Here is a 15,087-nt window from a genome sequence, read left to right as displayed (position 1 = left end):
TGTGGCAAAGGGAGGAAGGAAGACTGAGCTGAAGGCATTAATTTCCTGTCCACTTCTCCAGCGGGCTCCCAACCTGGTTAACCCTCCAAGTCCTCCCTAACTTGCTAACTCTGGGCCCTCCATCTGTTCTAGATGCATAATACGCAGAGCAGCCCTGGCCGGTGACGCCTGTCGCAGCTCCAGGACCGTGCGGACTTTGGTTCCAACAACGGCTGGCTGCCATACTCAACACGTGGCCTCGCTTCCTCCTTATTCTGCTCAAAGCATCGTCCTCCCCACTGTACAGATGAAGAAATGAGCTCAGACGGGAGCAGGGAGCAGTGGGGAAGCATAGGGCCAGGAGTCAGACGCCCCAGGGCCATTGCAAGATCTCGATAAGCCTGGAGCATTCTCACTTCCGAAGCACTGACCACAGGGCATGGATCACAGGCACACACCTCTCTCCAGAGTAAATGCAATGGGCCCCTAAATATTCTGTGGGTTGCAGCTGGCTGGGGAGCAGTAATGCTTCTGAGGTATTTTTTTTTTTTAATTTTCATTTATTTATGATAGTCACACAGAGAGAGAGAGGCAGAGACACAGGCAGAGGGAGAAGCAGGCTCCATGCACCAGGAGCCCGATATGGGATTTGATCCCGGGTCTCCAGGATCGCGCCCTGGGCCAAAGCAGGCGCCAAACCGCTGCGCCACCCAGGGATCCCGCTTCTGAGGTATTAATAAGCATCTATTCGTTTCAATTTGGCAGCTCCTTCTTCCTATGTAAGAATAAGAGGTGTTTTTCAGGACTCGGTCCTTTTTATGAGCTCCGCGGTGCTGTAATTCTGGAAGGCTAACCGAGCTGAAAAGGTGGCCTTCTCGGGGCAAGCCCACTACTCCCCCCCACCCCGAAATATGACCCCCATCCTACACAGAAGCAAACCCTTTACAGGATTCCTTTGAGGACAATTAACCAAGGACCGTGACTGGTGACTCACACGGGTGAAGCAAGTAACGTGACTGTATTTTGGGGCTTGATCATGCCAGGAACACCTGGCCAGGGAAACAAAAGCTGCAAACAACCGGACTCTCTTGACTTCACAAAAATCCATTTAAAAATCGCACAAGTCTCGGGGCGCCCGGGTGGCTCAGTGGATTAAGCATCTGCTTTTGGCTGGGGTCATGATCTCTGGGTCCTGGGATCGAGCCCCATGTCGGGCTCCCTGCTCAACGGGGGACCTGCTTCTGCCCCACCCCCTCGCTCGTGTTCCCTCTCAAATAAAAAATCTTAAAAAAAAGCAAAAAACCCCAACTGCACAACTTTCAACAGGTAGCATTAAGCTCCAACTGCAGCTCCAAGGCCAAGACCGTCACCTTACCGGGACCGCAGATCCCGAACCACGTGCCTAACAATCCTCAGCTGTGTAGCCGAGCCTCCCCAATCCTAATAAAGCCCGCATCCGGAAGCCCTCTCACAGGGGCCCCGAACCTCCACGCCTCCGCCCGCACCCCACCTCCTCCCGCCTCAACTCTTCCAAGACCGGGCTCTCCCGGGGCGAGACAAGCGGCAGGCGGGCGCGGCCGGCGGCGGGGAGCACCACCCGCCAGCAAGGAAGAAAAGCGGCAGAAAGCGCGGCCCGGCGGCGGCCATGCCCCGCGCGGTCGGCCACGGGGCGAGAAGGCGGCCCCTCGGCCCGCCCGGCCCTCCGCACGGACGCAGCGGGACTCAGGACACCGCCGGCGGAAGTGCGCCCACCGCGCGGGGCGTGCCGGGAAGCCGCCGGCCGACTTCCGGCCGCAGAGGCTGCCGGGCGGGGGTGTGCGCGCGGCGCCGCCACGCGTGGGGCGGCAGGCAGAGGAGGGCGCGCCCCCCGAGACACGCAGCGTCCGCTGAGCTGGCCGCCCCCTGTTCAGGGTCTTTAAAAGCCGTAACTGAAAACACTTCCGTCCTCTCGGGATTGAGCACTTTAAAAACAGCGAATAAAACCGCTCTTCCTAAGCCTTGTGCTGCCTTCACTGCGACCTGTTGTTGACGTTTCCGTACGTGTCGCGTCCGCACCGCGGGCCGGGGGACCTGACTTCCGACCCTACAGCCAGTGCCCGTGGTGGCAGCTCGAGCGCAGCGAGGACGCGACGGTTCCCGCCGCTCACGCCGCCAGGTTAGGCCGTGGGTGGGGCCGCGAGCACCCTGCTGTTGTAAACTCTCAGGCCATTGGAGGAAGCCGGGAGGTCTAAGTACGGGGGCTTCTCATTGGCTGGGCTGTGGCAGTCTCCCATTGGCTGTGCCGTTGCCGCGACAGGAGGAAAGCTTCCTCCCGCTGCGGTAGTAAAGGAGCGTCCACCTGCCAGGTGTGACTCTCCCTGCTGGGGCGGCTCTTCCGGAGAAACGGGGCTAAGAGCGCCTCCTGCTGGCGTCCTGACTGCATTCTAAAGGTGGTTTCCTTTTTATCAACTTTTTTTTTTCTTTTAAGATTTTATTTATTTGTTTGAGAGAGTGAGCATGAGTGGGAGAGGAGGCAGAAGGAGAAGCAGACCCCTCGCTGAGCAGGAAGCCCGATGCGGGGTTCGATCCCAGGATCCCAGAGATCATGACCTGAGCCGAAGGCCGACACTTAACTGACGGAGCCATCCAGGGACCCTTATCAATTTTCATTATAAAAATTGGTGGATTCTGGCAATCACCCCACCCCACCCCACTCCCCAGAGCTGCTGCTTAAGCAGTCCCCAGCACATCACTTGGGTCAGACAGTGGCCAGGGTGGACATTCAAGAAAATAAGGGTCCGGGCTTCTTTGGGACCAGCATAGGAACGGAATCAGCCTCATCTTTATTAAGGCCCAATGCAGGTCCTGACCATGCTGCTCAGTGTATGTTTGAAGAAGGGAGAGAGGAAATTATGTGCTACCCTGGGCTGTCAGTTTACTTAAGGTCAGCTTGCCTAACCCTGGCCCTGACTGTGACTCTCACCTGACCTTTCTCTAACTGTCCTAACAGCCTTCACTGCACATGGGCAAGGCCTTGAATGCCAACACTCGAAGGAGTTTCCCTGGTGAATGTCAGCCAGGAAAGGATTTTGAATTGGGGTGATATAATGCAAACTTTGCTTTTGGATGAGAATCAGGCCCATACGGAGGACACGCTGAGGAGAGGAAATGAACAGACACCAGGAGACCTGCCTGTGCATTCAGGACTTTGTTCAGTACTCACTGTGGTGGACCTGAGGAGGTATAGGGCTGCAGAGATGAGGGTGAGCCACAATGCATGACCCCAGGGAGTTCACTAATGGGGCAAGAAATAATAAACAGATAATTACTATGAGTGTGATAAGTGCATTGAAAAACACAGATCAAAGTGCCAAGGGGTGACTCATTCTTTCTGGAGGAGGTAAGGAAGCTGTCACCCAGCCCGGACAAGTGGGGCTTGTAGGCAGAGGGAAGTTGTCAAAAGAAGGAAGAGGGTGGAGCTCCTGGGCTGACAAACTTGCCCTGGCAAAGGCCAGTGTTTGTAGAGGGCCTAGGAGACTGGGCTAGAACAGAGAGGCTGGGCCTGGTGGGGGTGAGGTGGGCGTGGGTGTGGAAGATGGCTGCTGAGGCTGAGTAGGAAGGTGGGCTATGGGGTCAAGGAGCCAGTCCCGACAGAGAGGGGTCAGGATGTGTTCCCCATTATTCTCCAGACATGAACTCCACGTCTGCAGTGACACTTAACTTTTCAGATGTATATCCCACCTTCCTTCTGTGCTCCCACCAGAAAGGAAGACTGCACACAGTATGGCTGAAGGCTCCTGACTCCATATCTGGTACCCCTCCCCTTATGCCCCAAACTCTCATCTAACACACAGATACTCTCTATCTCTCATTTACACACTTTTTAAAAAATTTTACCCAAATTTGTTGTCTAGTTGAATGTATGACTCAATATCATTCCATAGGACAAATTCAAAAAATAAAACTTTGAATAGCATTTACATTTAAATATTATTTTTTTTAAGATTTTATTTATTTATTCATGAGAGACACACGCACACACACACACACACAGAAGCAGAGGGAGAAGCAGGCTCCATGGAGGGAGCCTGATGCGGGACTCAATCCTGGGACTCCAGGATCACGCCCTGGGCTGAAGGCAGGCACTAAAATGCTGAGCCACCCAGGATCCCCTACATTTAAATATTTTCATCTTTATGGCATTGGCATTCGGTTTGTGCATTCCAGGGTTCTAAACACTTCTATATTTTTTCCAATGTATTTGTACCTTAGGGTTTAAAACCATTTTTGTGAATGATGGAAAGTACAGAGATATTGTATATTCGCTGATTTTTTTTTCAATGGTGTTTACGGGATAATCATTTCATTCCCCACTGATTTGAAGTGGCATTGAAATAAGATGCATTTGTGTGTATTTGTTAGGATATACACACTTTATACAGAAAGATCACAGATACAGAAAGACTGTATGACCTCACTTATATGTGAAATCTGAAAAGGTCACAGGAGCATAGTGGTAGTTGCTGGGGCTATGGGGTGGGGGAAATGGGGAGACGTTGGTTAAAGAGTACAAGCTTCTGGTTATAAGATTAATAAGTTCTAGGGATCTAATATAGAGCTCCTTCACCGTAGTTAATAATAGTGCATTGTGTACTTGAAGTTTGCTAAGAGATTACATACACCTCAAGTGTTCTCACAACACACAAAGTTACTACAGGTGGTGATGGATGTGTTAATTAGCTTAATTGTGGTAATCATGTCACAATGTATACATATACGAAGCCACGTTGTACACTGTAAATATATGCAATTCTTATTTGCTAATTATACTTCAATGAAGCTGGAAGAATAAATAAGTAGATAAATAAATATTTATAAAAAGAGAAAGGGTAAACAGACGATACGGTCTAGCAAAGGTGAATCTATTTTACACATTTTTCGAGGCAAATTCATTAGCAGATCAGCAGGTCTGGTTGTTCTGTCCCTGAGTAGGTTTTGTAGAGATAACAAAGAAAACGATGCCCTTGTTTATGGATTCTGAGAAAATCCTGACAATCATGTGGTGGACACAGATGACAGGTCACAGGATGTCTGGCCTCGTCCTGACAGCAACTTTTCTGCTCACCCAGTTGTGTGCCATTTCCCTTATTAGACTTTCTCAACAACACCCCCCCTCCTGAAGAAAATCCCACAAGCTCTTAAAAGACCACATTTGACCATTGAGGCTTTGGTCTTTTGTTGACATGCTGTGATTCGTTGGATGCCTGCCTGCTCAGAATAACGGTTCTGTGGCGGCATCTGAGCACCACGTATCAGAGTGCAGAAGGGCAGAATGGCCTGAGAACGATCCCAAGCATTGTGAGAGACAAGCGGAGCGTATTTTGTATTCGGTGTTTCAGTCAACCAAGACCTAACAAGGACAACAAATGCCAAAGGTCAGACTGGCCAATGTCCTCAAGTGGCTTTTAAAAACTAACGGTTGGGGTGCCCAAGTGGCTCAGTCTGGTAAGCGTCTGCCTTCAGCTCAGGTCATGATCCAGGGGTCCTGGGATCGAGCCCCATGTCTGGCTCCTGGCTCAGCGGGGGAGTCTGCTTCTCCTTCTGTCCCTCTCCCATGCTCTCTCAAAAATAAATAAATATACTTTTTTTAAAAAAATAAAAAACTAATTATTGGTTTTAAGTCTTATTTGGGTGAGAGATAAATTACAGGTACAGTTTTTTTTTTTGGTGCACAGTTTAAAAAAAAAGATTTTATGTATTATTTTAGAGAAAAAGAGCGCACAAGCAGGGTGGGCAGGCAGAGGGAGACAGAGAAGCAGTCTTCCCCGCTGAGCAGGGAGCCCAACACGTGGCTCCATCCCAGGGCTCACGGATCATGACCTGAGCTGAAGGCAGATGTACAAACGCCCAACTGACGCGGCCATCCAGGTGCCCCGATTCCTCACTTTCTACAGGTAAGAAAGGTTAGCAGAGGAAGCTATTCCACTATGGACAGGGACCATTCCTAAGGAGGACGGATGATTCGGAAACTGGAGCCCACGGCCTGGAGGGTGGCACGGAGGGTCACGGAGCACCACTGCCAGGGACTCCGGACAAGCCACACTCCCTGCTCCCTGGCGGAGAAGGGAGCAGCACATGCCCGCTGGATTTCAGACGTCGACCAGCGACTGCTATGTGTGCTGGTGGACGACGGTTGTGCTGCCCCTGGCTCGCCAGGGGTGTTGGGTGCCAGGTGAACTCAGGTTCGCAGGTCCTCAGAGTGGGAGCAGCCGCATCCCTGAAGGCTCCACCGCACCTGAATTTGGTTTAGTTGACAAGATCCTGGAGCTCGAGGTGGGCTGATGGCAGCATGGAATGAGGCTTTGGGGGCCCTGGGTGGGCCTCGCAGCCTACTTCTTAGGTCTGCTTCCTCTCTTAACTTGACCCCCGCCCCCTGAAGTTAATGACTGCTTTTGTTGGGGGTGTTCATTTTTGTTTGCACCTACCTTCACTTTCCAAAGCCCTGCAAGGTCAATCCCATTAGCGACTAAGTCCCCACTTCTCCTTGTTGGCTGCATCCCTCCTTGGGATGCCCGTCTTCCTCCTGTCTGGGACATCCCTTCACTGTCATCCTTGGAATCCCGTTTGCCTTTCTCTCGGCTTGTACACCCTGCCCGGGTCCCATGTCTTCCTCTGCCTCCGTTTCCAGGTGGAGCACATCCTCCGGTAGGCTCATCAGTGAGAAAAGACTGCAGTGACAGAGGGCACGATGGTAACGATGTCGGCCTGCCTGTTGCTTGTGTCCCGGTGTCCCTGTGAGGCCTGCCTGCCCTCTGCGTGGGGCACAGCGGTCACCCCGGCACACCCCTTCTCCGGCATCCTAGAGGTTCCCCTCACCACTCTTCTGTGATTCGGCTCTGTGTTCCTCGGCCCACATTTCCCCACTGCTTGGTGCACTCCTCCCGAAGGGCACATCCTTCGTCCGGGCTTCCCAAGAACAGTGTGTGGGGGCTACCGAGATGTGCCTGAAAATGTCTTTTTTTTTTTTTCCAAAAATGTCTTTATTTTAATGTCTCCCGCTTACTGAGAGTGTGCTTCTTACTCATCAACATCTTTCCCTCTTCCTCCTTTCTGTTAACAAACTCTATCCTGTGGCCACGTGGAGGCCAGCTGACCTGCCTGGACCCATCCCAGGGCCAGGACACACGGGCCACTTTATGTCCTCTCCTGGGACGGTTTATCTGAATGGGGCAGAAAAGGAGCTCTGGCCCTCCCACCAGGTTCCTTAGGGGAGAGATTCTAGCTGGCGGCCACAGTCCTGGAGCATGACTCATCCTGGGGACTTGGGAAGGTGGCGCACTGCTGGGAGAGGCAGAGCGTCCTGGGCGTGAGCAGGACCACCGTCACCACCACCGTCAGCACCTGCCTCTCTTCCTTCAACTGGAGCATCACAGAAAGCTTCCATGGACCGGGTCCCACCAGCTCACCAAAGGTCCCCTGAACATCCCTCCTGTTCCATGAATCAAGGCCGGTTTCCCGTCCGCCTGCTTTTGAAGGAAATCCATCTAATGACAGACACGCTCCCAGCTTGTCTGCTGAACTTTCTGCTGCCTTTTCTTTTGGGAGTTGGAGGATGTGGCTGCTGCTGTTGTTACAAAAGTTAAAACGTTTTCATCATTATCATACTACTGAATTCTCCTTGCCAGACTAGTTTTTATTTTGTTTGGTTTCTTGTGTTTGCAACTATACATGTAACGTAGCCCATTAACACTTTAATGCTTCTCCTGTATTTAGGATTTTCCTCTTGTAACATCCTGGCCACGGTGAAGTCACCAAGTCAGGGGGAAGAGCCGAAGCCGAGCCCCGCTGAGCCGCCGGCAGCCCGCCCGCCACCGGGAGGAGGAGCTGCGCCCGCCAGACCGCATTCCTGCTCCACCTGCTGACCCCGAGCGAGCTCTGGCCCCTCCCGCCGCGGCTTCCATTTGCATCTACTTCTCAGCAAAGCCTATTAGTCAGATTGGTTCTCATTTGGAAACACTTTCCACAGTTTAGACGTTTTTCCCTTTATTTTTTAAAAATATTTTATTTATTTATTCATGAGAGAGGCAGAGACACAGGCGGAGGGAGAAGCAGGCTCCACGCAGGGAGCCCGACGTGGGACTCGATTCCGGGTCCCCAGGATCACACCCTGGGCCGAAGGCAGGCGCTGAACCGCTGAGCCACCCAGGGATCCCGTTTTTCCCTTTAAAGTGTGCCTCGTGGCCGCCTCCACGCCGGGGGCTGCGGCTGGAAGTGTGGGCACCGCGCGTGCTCAGGAAGCCGAGCGCCGGGGGGTGGGGGGATGAGCAGGGGGGCGACGGCCCGCACCCTCCGCGGGGAGGGGAGGTCCCGGGGAGAGACTCTGCGCCCCGCAGCCCGCGGCCACCAGGGGGCAGGCCCGCGTCGACCAGCGGCGCCCCGCGGACGGGCCGGGGACTGGGTACTGCGGGGTGGCGGCGGGGCCGCAGCACACCCAGCGCTCCCCGCACCCGCTCCCGGTCCGCGCACCGCCCCCCGCACCGCAGGCGGGGAAACTGAGGCAGACGCGGCCTGCCGCCCGGCGCCCACCGCACCCCGCCCCGAGCCCGGCTCTGACGTCAGCCCCTTGCTCCAAATAACTTCCTCCGGAGCCGCTTCCGCCGCGGCCGCACGTCCAGGAGCCCGGCCCGCCGCGCCCAAGGCAGGGGCGCCCCGGACGCTCCTCCCGGCCCGGCCTTCCCAGAACCCGCTTCCGCCCCGCCCGCCGGCCCGGCCCGCGGATGCCGGGAAGCCCCCCGCCCGCCGCGCGGGAGGAGGGTGCAGCCCCGGGAGGGGGCGCTGGACCTCTCCTGCCCTTAGCAGCTAAGCCGCAGGCCGCACCGAGCTGTCCACGGATGCCCGCGTAGGAGTGGATGCTCAATAAATCAATGAATGAACCAGTGAACGAATGAATGAAACGGAGGGTCCGGCGGGCAGGCTGCGGTCGGCTTAGGCGGGGCCTGGGGCCAGCGGGGCGGGGGGATGTCTGGTCGGGACTCGGGGAATCCCAGGCCACACGCACCCAAATGGGGCAGGCACAGCCGGCCCCACAACCCGTCGGTATTTTGGGGTGAGGGATCTGGTGCCTCGAGGTTCAGGGACAGGTCATGGAGAAGTTTGGGTTCTGGGGCACCTCCTTCCGGCTGAGAGGACCTGGGCAGGCCTGGCCGACAGGTCGGGTGGCATAGCCGAGCCGACACTCACCTCCAGCATAAAACCCCACTTCATGGAGCCGTGTGCCTGGAGCTGGTGCTCACCGGCCTCCCGCTCACTGCCCCCCAACCGGTGCCCCAGCCAGGCCGAGACCATGCGGCACCTGCCAGCCCTGGCCCTGCTCCTGCTGCTGCTGGGGTTTGGTGAGTACTGGACAATGCAGAAAGCCGGTCCCCCTCCGGGCAGAGGGGCGCCCTCTGACCTGCCCGGAGCTCCAGCCAAATTCCCCACTCCCTGGACAGGCCTTTAGCTGCCGCACAGGCTCCCTTTCCTGCCCTGGCCCACGGGGGCCCTGCGGAGCAGGTGGGAAGGCTCTGAGGTTCACTCCTGGGGCTGTGACCCGCAGAAGGGAGGACGGGGCTGGGGGCGCAGGTCCCAGGACTCAGGCAGAAGCATGGGGGGCTCTCCTTCCCCTGACTCCTACCTCGTCTTTGGTGCTCAGGGGCCAAGCTCTGGGCTTGGGGCTTCTGCTTCCTCCCACCTCAGTCTCTTCCTGTCCCCAGTTACAGACACGGGCTGCAATGTACAGGATCTGAACTTGGGGCCCCTGGGCTTCGAAGCCTTGGGTCACCCTCTGCTGGGCCAGGGGAGGCTCACCTGGGAGTGGGGAGCTGCGGGTGCAGCAGGCTCCTGCTCCCACCAGACAGGGAGGGTGTGTGGGGAGGAGCAAGCCTGTGTCCCCTTCCCTTCTCTCGGTCCTGGCTCAGGGTCGGCAGGTGGCAGCCGGGGAACCCCACCCGCCAGGCCCCTTCCCACAGGCTGCGCTGCTCCCTGCCAGGGAAACCCTCCCGCATTCCTGGGCTAGCCTGGCCAGCCTGGTGCCACCTCACTTCCCTGTCCTCAAGTCACCTCCCAGGGCTGGGCCAGGTCACCCCAGGCTTGGACTCTGCTGGGGCTCCAGACCTCCTACCAGGGGTCCGAGGACACCAGGGCAGCACTTCAGTGGGGGGGGTTCCAGTCTTCCTGGGCTCCCCAGGGCCCCCCAACCCTTGCCCCCTGGCTTCTGCCTCCTGGCTTCCTGGCACAAGGATAGTGAGGTTTTTGGGGGGAGCCGGTCTCCAGCAGGGGTGTAAGCTGCCACTGCTCCCAGTGGGGTGAGTAATCCCGGTCGGTCACTGCCTGCTTCTGGCTCACAGCTGGGAGCAGGGGTCGTGGGCTCCTTCAAGAACATCCTCACCCCCACCTCCTAGAACCTCGGGTCTCTCCCCACCAGCTGAGCCCTGACCAGCTGCAGGAGCATGGGGGCCCTGGGCCCACACGAGGTGCCCGGCACTCCTGGGCAGCTCACCCAGCCCCCGACAGGGCACCCGCCCCGCAGAGCCTAGCGCTCCACAGTGCCCGCCCCAGTCCGGCCCGCCCCCACAGCTCTTCTGTCCCTCTACACGATCCCTGGGCTCAGGCCCCCTGGAAGGGGGGAGCCCTGTGGAATGCGGGTGAGATGAGACTATGATATCAGTTCCACGGCAAGGTGGGCAGAGCTCTGCGTGGCCCAGCGGGAGGATGGCGAGCTCAGGAGCAGGAGCCAGGCTTCCTAGACAGACAGCAGAAGCAAGGAGGGCTGCTTGGAGGAAGTGGCATTTCACTTAGGCCTTGATCTGGATTAGGACCTACAGTATTTGGGCCAGCAGAGTCCAGGAGGAAAGGGCCCCCAGGTAGAGGGGTGTCATTAGCGAGCGCTCAGGGGTCAGAGGGCTTGGCCTGAATGAGAAGCAGAGCTGCACTCAGCTGCTTTGAGGACTTTTGCAGACTCAAGGTGGGGGAGGGGCCCACCAGGCCACGGGGGTGTGAGCTCGATCCTGGGTGTGAGGGGAGGGGGGCTGGCTGCGGGGGGCACCAGAAGACCCTGGAAAGTCTCCACAGGGAGGGGAGGAGTCCGAGGGAACGTTAGTGTGGAATCTTCTGGAAGACAGCACTCTGCCCCCAGGCTTCCACCTGGCACCCCTACTGTGAAGAGTGCCCAGTCCTGCCTGTGCCTGCTCAGCCTCCAGGGTCCACCTCCTCCACTCCATGGTCCAGCAGGGAGGAATGGGGTCCTTGTAAAAACCCCCGGGGGCTAGCCCAACCGCTTCCTGCCCTGCAGCCTCTCCCTGCAACCTCTCCCCACTGTGGGACGGGTTACTTGGGGTCCAAGAGCGAACTTGCCACACCCTCTGGTCTCCAAAGGGGTCAGGCTGAGGTGGGGAGGAGCTGTCCCGAGCCGCCCCAGCTCTGATCAGATTCGCCCCCGGTGACCCAGATACAGCGCTGGGGGCGCGGGGAGACCTGCAGGTGCTGCTGGCCCTGGGCTGGGGTGTCGAGGCTGGGGCGGAGGTTCTCGTGAGGCCCAAGAGTAGGCCCTGTGTCTGCATCGAGATGGATCCCGGGGAGACGGGCCCTACTCTGACCCCGCTGCCTGTCCCCTCAGCTGGGGGAGGTGGCTTCTCCCCACGACCTGGGGACCACAGACGCCTGCGTGAGACTCCAGGGAGAACAGACTGTGTGTGAGCAGCTCTGGGGCCTCTTCCCGGATCCCAGCTCCAGCGTGTTCCAGGGTCGGGTGACAGCGCCCAAACAGGCCCAGAGCTTCCAGACGAGCACGGGGTTGGGGGTGAGAAGCTGTCCTGCCCCCGAGGCAGGCCACAGTGGGCTCCTGTGCGGCAGGCAGTCTGCCCCTGCAGATGCGCCCCGGGCCCTCCCTGCCGGGTCCCTGCGGGGACCGTCCTTGTGTCCTCAGGAGGCTGGGAGCGGAGCAGAGGAAGGCCTACACTGGCCAGCGGTGGGCAGGCTTTGGCAAAGCTGGCTGACCACCTTTTTTTTCTCACCTCCAGGGGCTCAGGGAGCCGAGGTATCACACGGTAAGCACCCAGGGCCCTTGGATGGGGGGACAGAGGAGGGGGCTGGTCTGAGGGCTGCAAGACGGGCCAGAGGCTCACCATCCCCCGGAGTGAGACCCAGAAGCCAGAGGTGGGGTACAGGGAACCCCAAAGGAAGGAACGGCTGTGGCTCAACAGCATTAGAGCCAAGACGGGGGACGGAGGGAAGTCTGCCCTGCAGCGCAGACGGCACGGGAGCCCCCGGAGGCAGGGGGCGGTGGCTGCAGGAGGCTCAGGACAACTGGAGACCATTCTGCTGTAACAGTGCAGACCCCTTGGGGTCACCTGCGTGCGGGGGGCCCCTCCGGGAGCCTGCTTGCTGGGCTCCGGGATAACTCCCTGACGTGCCTCGCCGGCACCCTCTCTGTGTCTCGTGACCGAGAGGCGGGTCTGACGTCGCTGGGTCAGAGGTGAAGGGCAGGGGCACGTTCCCAAGGCCGGAGGGGTGTGCCTGTGACCCGGCACCCACAGCCCTGACCTGCCCGAGGGCTCAGCGCGGGTCAAGGGTAGGGAGGACCCAGGGTTGGGGAGAAACTGGAGGCTAGAGTGCGGGGTTGGGAGCTGCAAGGGCCCCGAGTGAGCGCCTCCTGGCCTCGGCCCTAGTGTGTGGGCGCCCAAGGATGCTGAACCGGATGGTGGGCGGCTGGGACGCCCTGGAGGGCGAGTGGCCCTGGCAGGTCAGCATCCAGCGCAACGGAAGCCACTTCTGCGGGGGCAGCCTCCTCACAGAGCGATGGGTCCTCACGGCAGCGCACTGCTTCTCCAAGTGAGTCACCCCCCCTCCCACGGGGCCCCAGCACCTCGGACAGCGCCACGGGCCCTGGGGGCACCCCTTGGGGGGTGCCTGCCCTCTCCCTTGCCCCCTCCACACCTCGGGCCCAGGACATGCCCCTTCTGCCTGGGCCTCCGCTTCCAGAGGAGCTTTTGGGCTGGCGCAGAATGTCCCTTCCTCCTCTTGGCCCTGTCTGAGGTCACCCAGGCCCCCAGGCCCCTGAACCAGGAACTGGCTGGCCTCGGACCCTCAGGGTTTCCCGAGCGCGGATCTCACCTCCCCCCAGCGCTGCAATTTTTTAGGACTTCCAGTCTTAAATTCAGAAGTGTGGGCTCCGAGGGGGGGGTCACTTGCCCAGGGCTGGTGGGGTGGCCCCCGACTGCACCCTGTGGGTGGCCCCTCTTACAACCCCTTCAATTAGAGATACTTACTGGCCCCATTTGACACTGGGTCACGGAGAACTTGTGGGGCGACTTGCCCAAGACCACCTGGCTGGCATCGGGCAGGAGGGGGAGTGGCTTCGGCTTCTCCCCGTACGGCACGTCCCCCTGGACGTTACTGTTTTGAAGACAGCGTGCAGAGCACCCAGGCACTGTAGCAGAGGAACACCCCTGGCCCCTCCGTCTCCCCAATCTCTGCTGGGTCCCCACCGAGAGGGGCGGTCTCACAGCAGTTCTGCTCTTTCCCGCCAGCACCTCCGAAACCTCCCTGTACCAGGTCCTGCTTGGGGCGCGGCAGCTGGTGAGGCCAGGGCCACACGCCGTGTACGCCCGCGTGAAGCGGGTGGAGAGCAACCCCCTGTACCGGGGCATGGCTTCCAGCGCCGACGTGGCGCTGGTGGAGCTGGAGGCGCCTGTGACCTTCACCAACTACATTCTCCCCGTGTGTGTGCCTGACCCTTCGGGGGCCTTTGAGGCGGGCATGAGCTGCTGGGTCACCGGCTGGGGCAGCCCCAGTGAGGAAGGTAATGGGGTGGCACCACGAGAGAATGGGGGACAGGTCTGGAGAAGGCTCTGGGCTGTCTGTGGGAGGGGCTGCTCCAAACCAGCGCTCTTTCTGCTGATACTGGCACACGTGGATCTCTCCTCGTGGGTGGAGTGGGTGGGAAAGCAGCAGACGGGGGACGGTAAGGCGTGGGCCGCAGAGCGGTGGCCCTCCCTGAGACGGCGCTGAGCTGCAGGCTGTCTCTCGCCCCCAGACCGCCTGCCCAGCCCACGGGTCCTGCAGAAGCTTGCAGTGCCCATCATCGACACGCCCAAGTGTAACCTGCTCTACAGCAAGGACGCCGAGGCTGGCCTCCAGCCCAAAGCCATCAAGGATGACATGCTGTGTGCTGGCTTTGCTGAGGGCAAGAAGGACGCCTGCAAGGTAGGGGCTGGCGTGGGCCATGCCCAAGGCCGAGCCCGGCTCCTGACGTCCAGGCCGGGCCCAGGTGGAGGGGGAGCCAGCCCGGCTGGGACCAGGAGGCCCCTGCAGGCGGGGCCGTGGGCCGCGTCACAGCCCAGCATTCCAGCAGTTGGGAATCAGACTCCTGGGCCCCACCCAGGCTGGATGGTCGGTTCAGGGGTCCAGCGTGGCCAGAAACTTTGAACAAGCCCCTCCAAGGTGAATCAGGGCAGGCAGTTCTGGGGGTGCTGGGAAATGGGCTCCCCCTGCCAGAGAAGGAAGGACCAGCCAGCAGGTGCCAGGCTCAGGGTCCTGGGCAGGGACCTTCCCAGAGGAGCTGAGGGGAGGGCCGGGGACCAGAGTGCGCGCATACCCGTGTGCTGCAGCGGCTGGCTCCTGGGCCTGGGGGCTCTGACCGCGCCCCTGCTTCTCCCACAGGGCGACTCGGGGGGACCCCTGGTATGCCTGGTGGGCCGGTTGTGGTTGCAGGCAGGAGTCATCAGCTGGGGCGAGGGCTGTGCCCGCCGGAACCGCCCAGGTGTCTATATCCGGGTCACCTCCCACCATGACTGGATCCATCGCATCATCCCAAACCTACAATTCCAACAGGCCGAGTTGGGTGGCCAGAAGCGGGGGCCCCAGGTCCAGCAGCACCTCCTGGACTCTGTGCCCCGCCTGGCAGCCCACATGCTCCTCTCAGTCCTCGCGGCCCTCCTGGCCCTCCTCTGAGCCCCGGGACCCACGGTGTACATTTGTAAATAGCGCTCCTGTCCTCTCTGGTCAAATGCCCAGTTGTTTTTTTATTTATGTTTATGCTCCAATAAAAACCTGACCTCAGAGCTGGCTGCCCTGTGGTGCCTCAGGGAGGTG

General features: G+C 59.0%; 1 protein-coding gene and 1 long non-coding RNA gene across 2 annotated transcripts; both read left to right on the top strand.

Moving 5' to 3' along the window:
• The first annotated feature begins 1,759 nt into the window (after window positions 1–1,759).
• LOC140638310 (uncharacterized) lies at window positions 1,760–3,938 on the top strand. Its single transcript, XR_012035402.1, has 2 exons — window positions 1,760–2,408; window positions 2,969–3,938. It is a non-coding gene; the product is annotated as an uncharacterized lncRNA (long non-coding RNA).
• A 4,479-nt stretch (window positions 3,939–8,417) lies between these two features.
• On the top strand, window positions 8,418–15,054 carry PRSS27 (serine protease 27). Its single transcript, XM_072835406.1, has 6 exons — window positions 8,418–9,350; window positions 12,015–12,041; window positions 12,663–12,825; window positions 13,524–13,795; window positions 14,030–14,199; window positions 14,656–15,054. Exons 1-6 carry the CDS (start codon window positions 9,221–9,223, stop codon window positions 14,944–14,946), a joined length of 1,053 nt encoding a protein of 350 aa, XP_072691507.1. The 5' UTR covers window positions 8,418–9,220; the 3' UTR covers window positions 14,947–15,054.
• The last annotated feature ends 33 nt before the right edge of the window (window positions 15,055–15,087 follow it).

This window comes from Canis lupus, chromosome 8, assembly GCF_048164855.1.
Source record: "Canis lupus baileyi chromosome 8, mCanLup2.hap1, whole genome shotgun sequence".
In the NCBI taxonomy this organism is placed as follows: domain Eukaryota; kingdom Metazoa; phylum Chordata; class Mammalia; order Carnivora; family Canidae; genus Canis; species Canis lupus.
The sequence above is the reverse complement of the archived record's forward strand: the minus strand, read 5'-3'. Positions and strand labels throughout refer to the sequence as shown.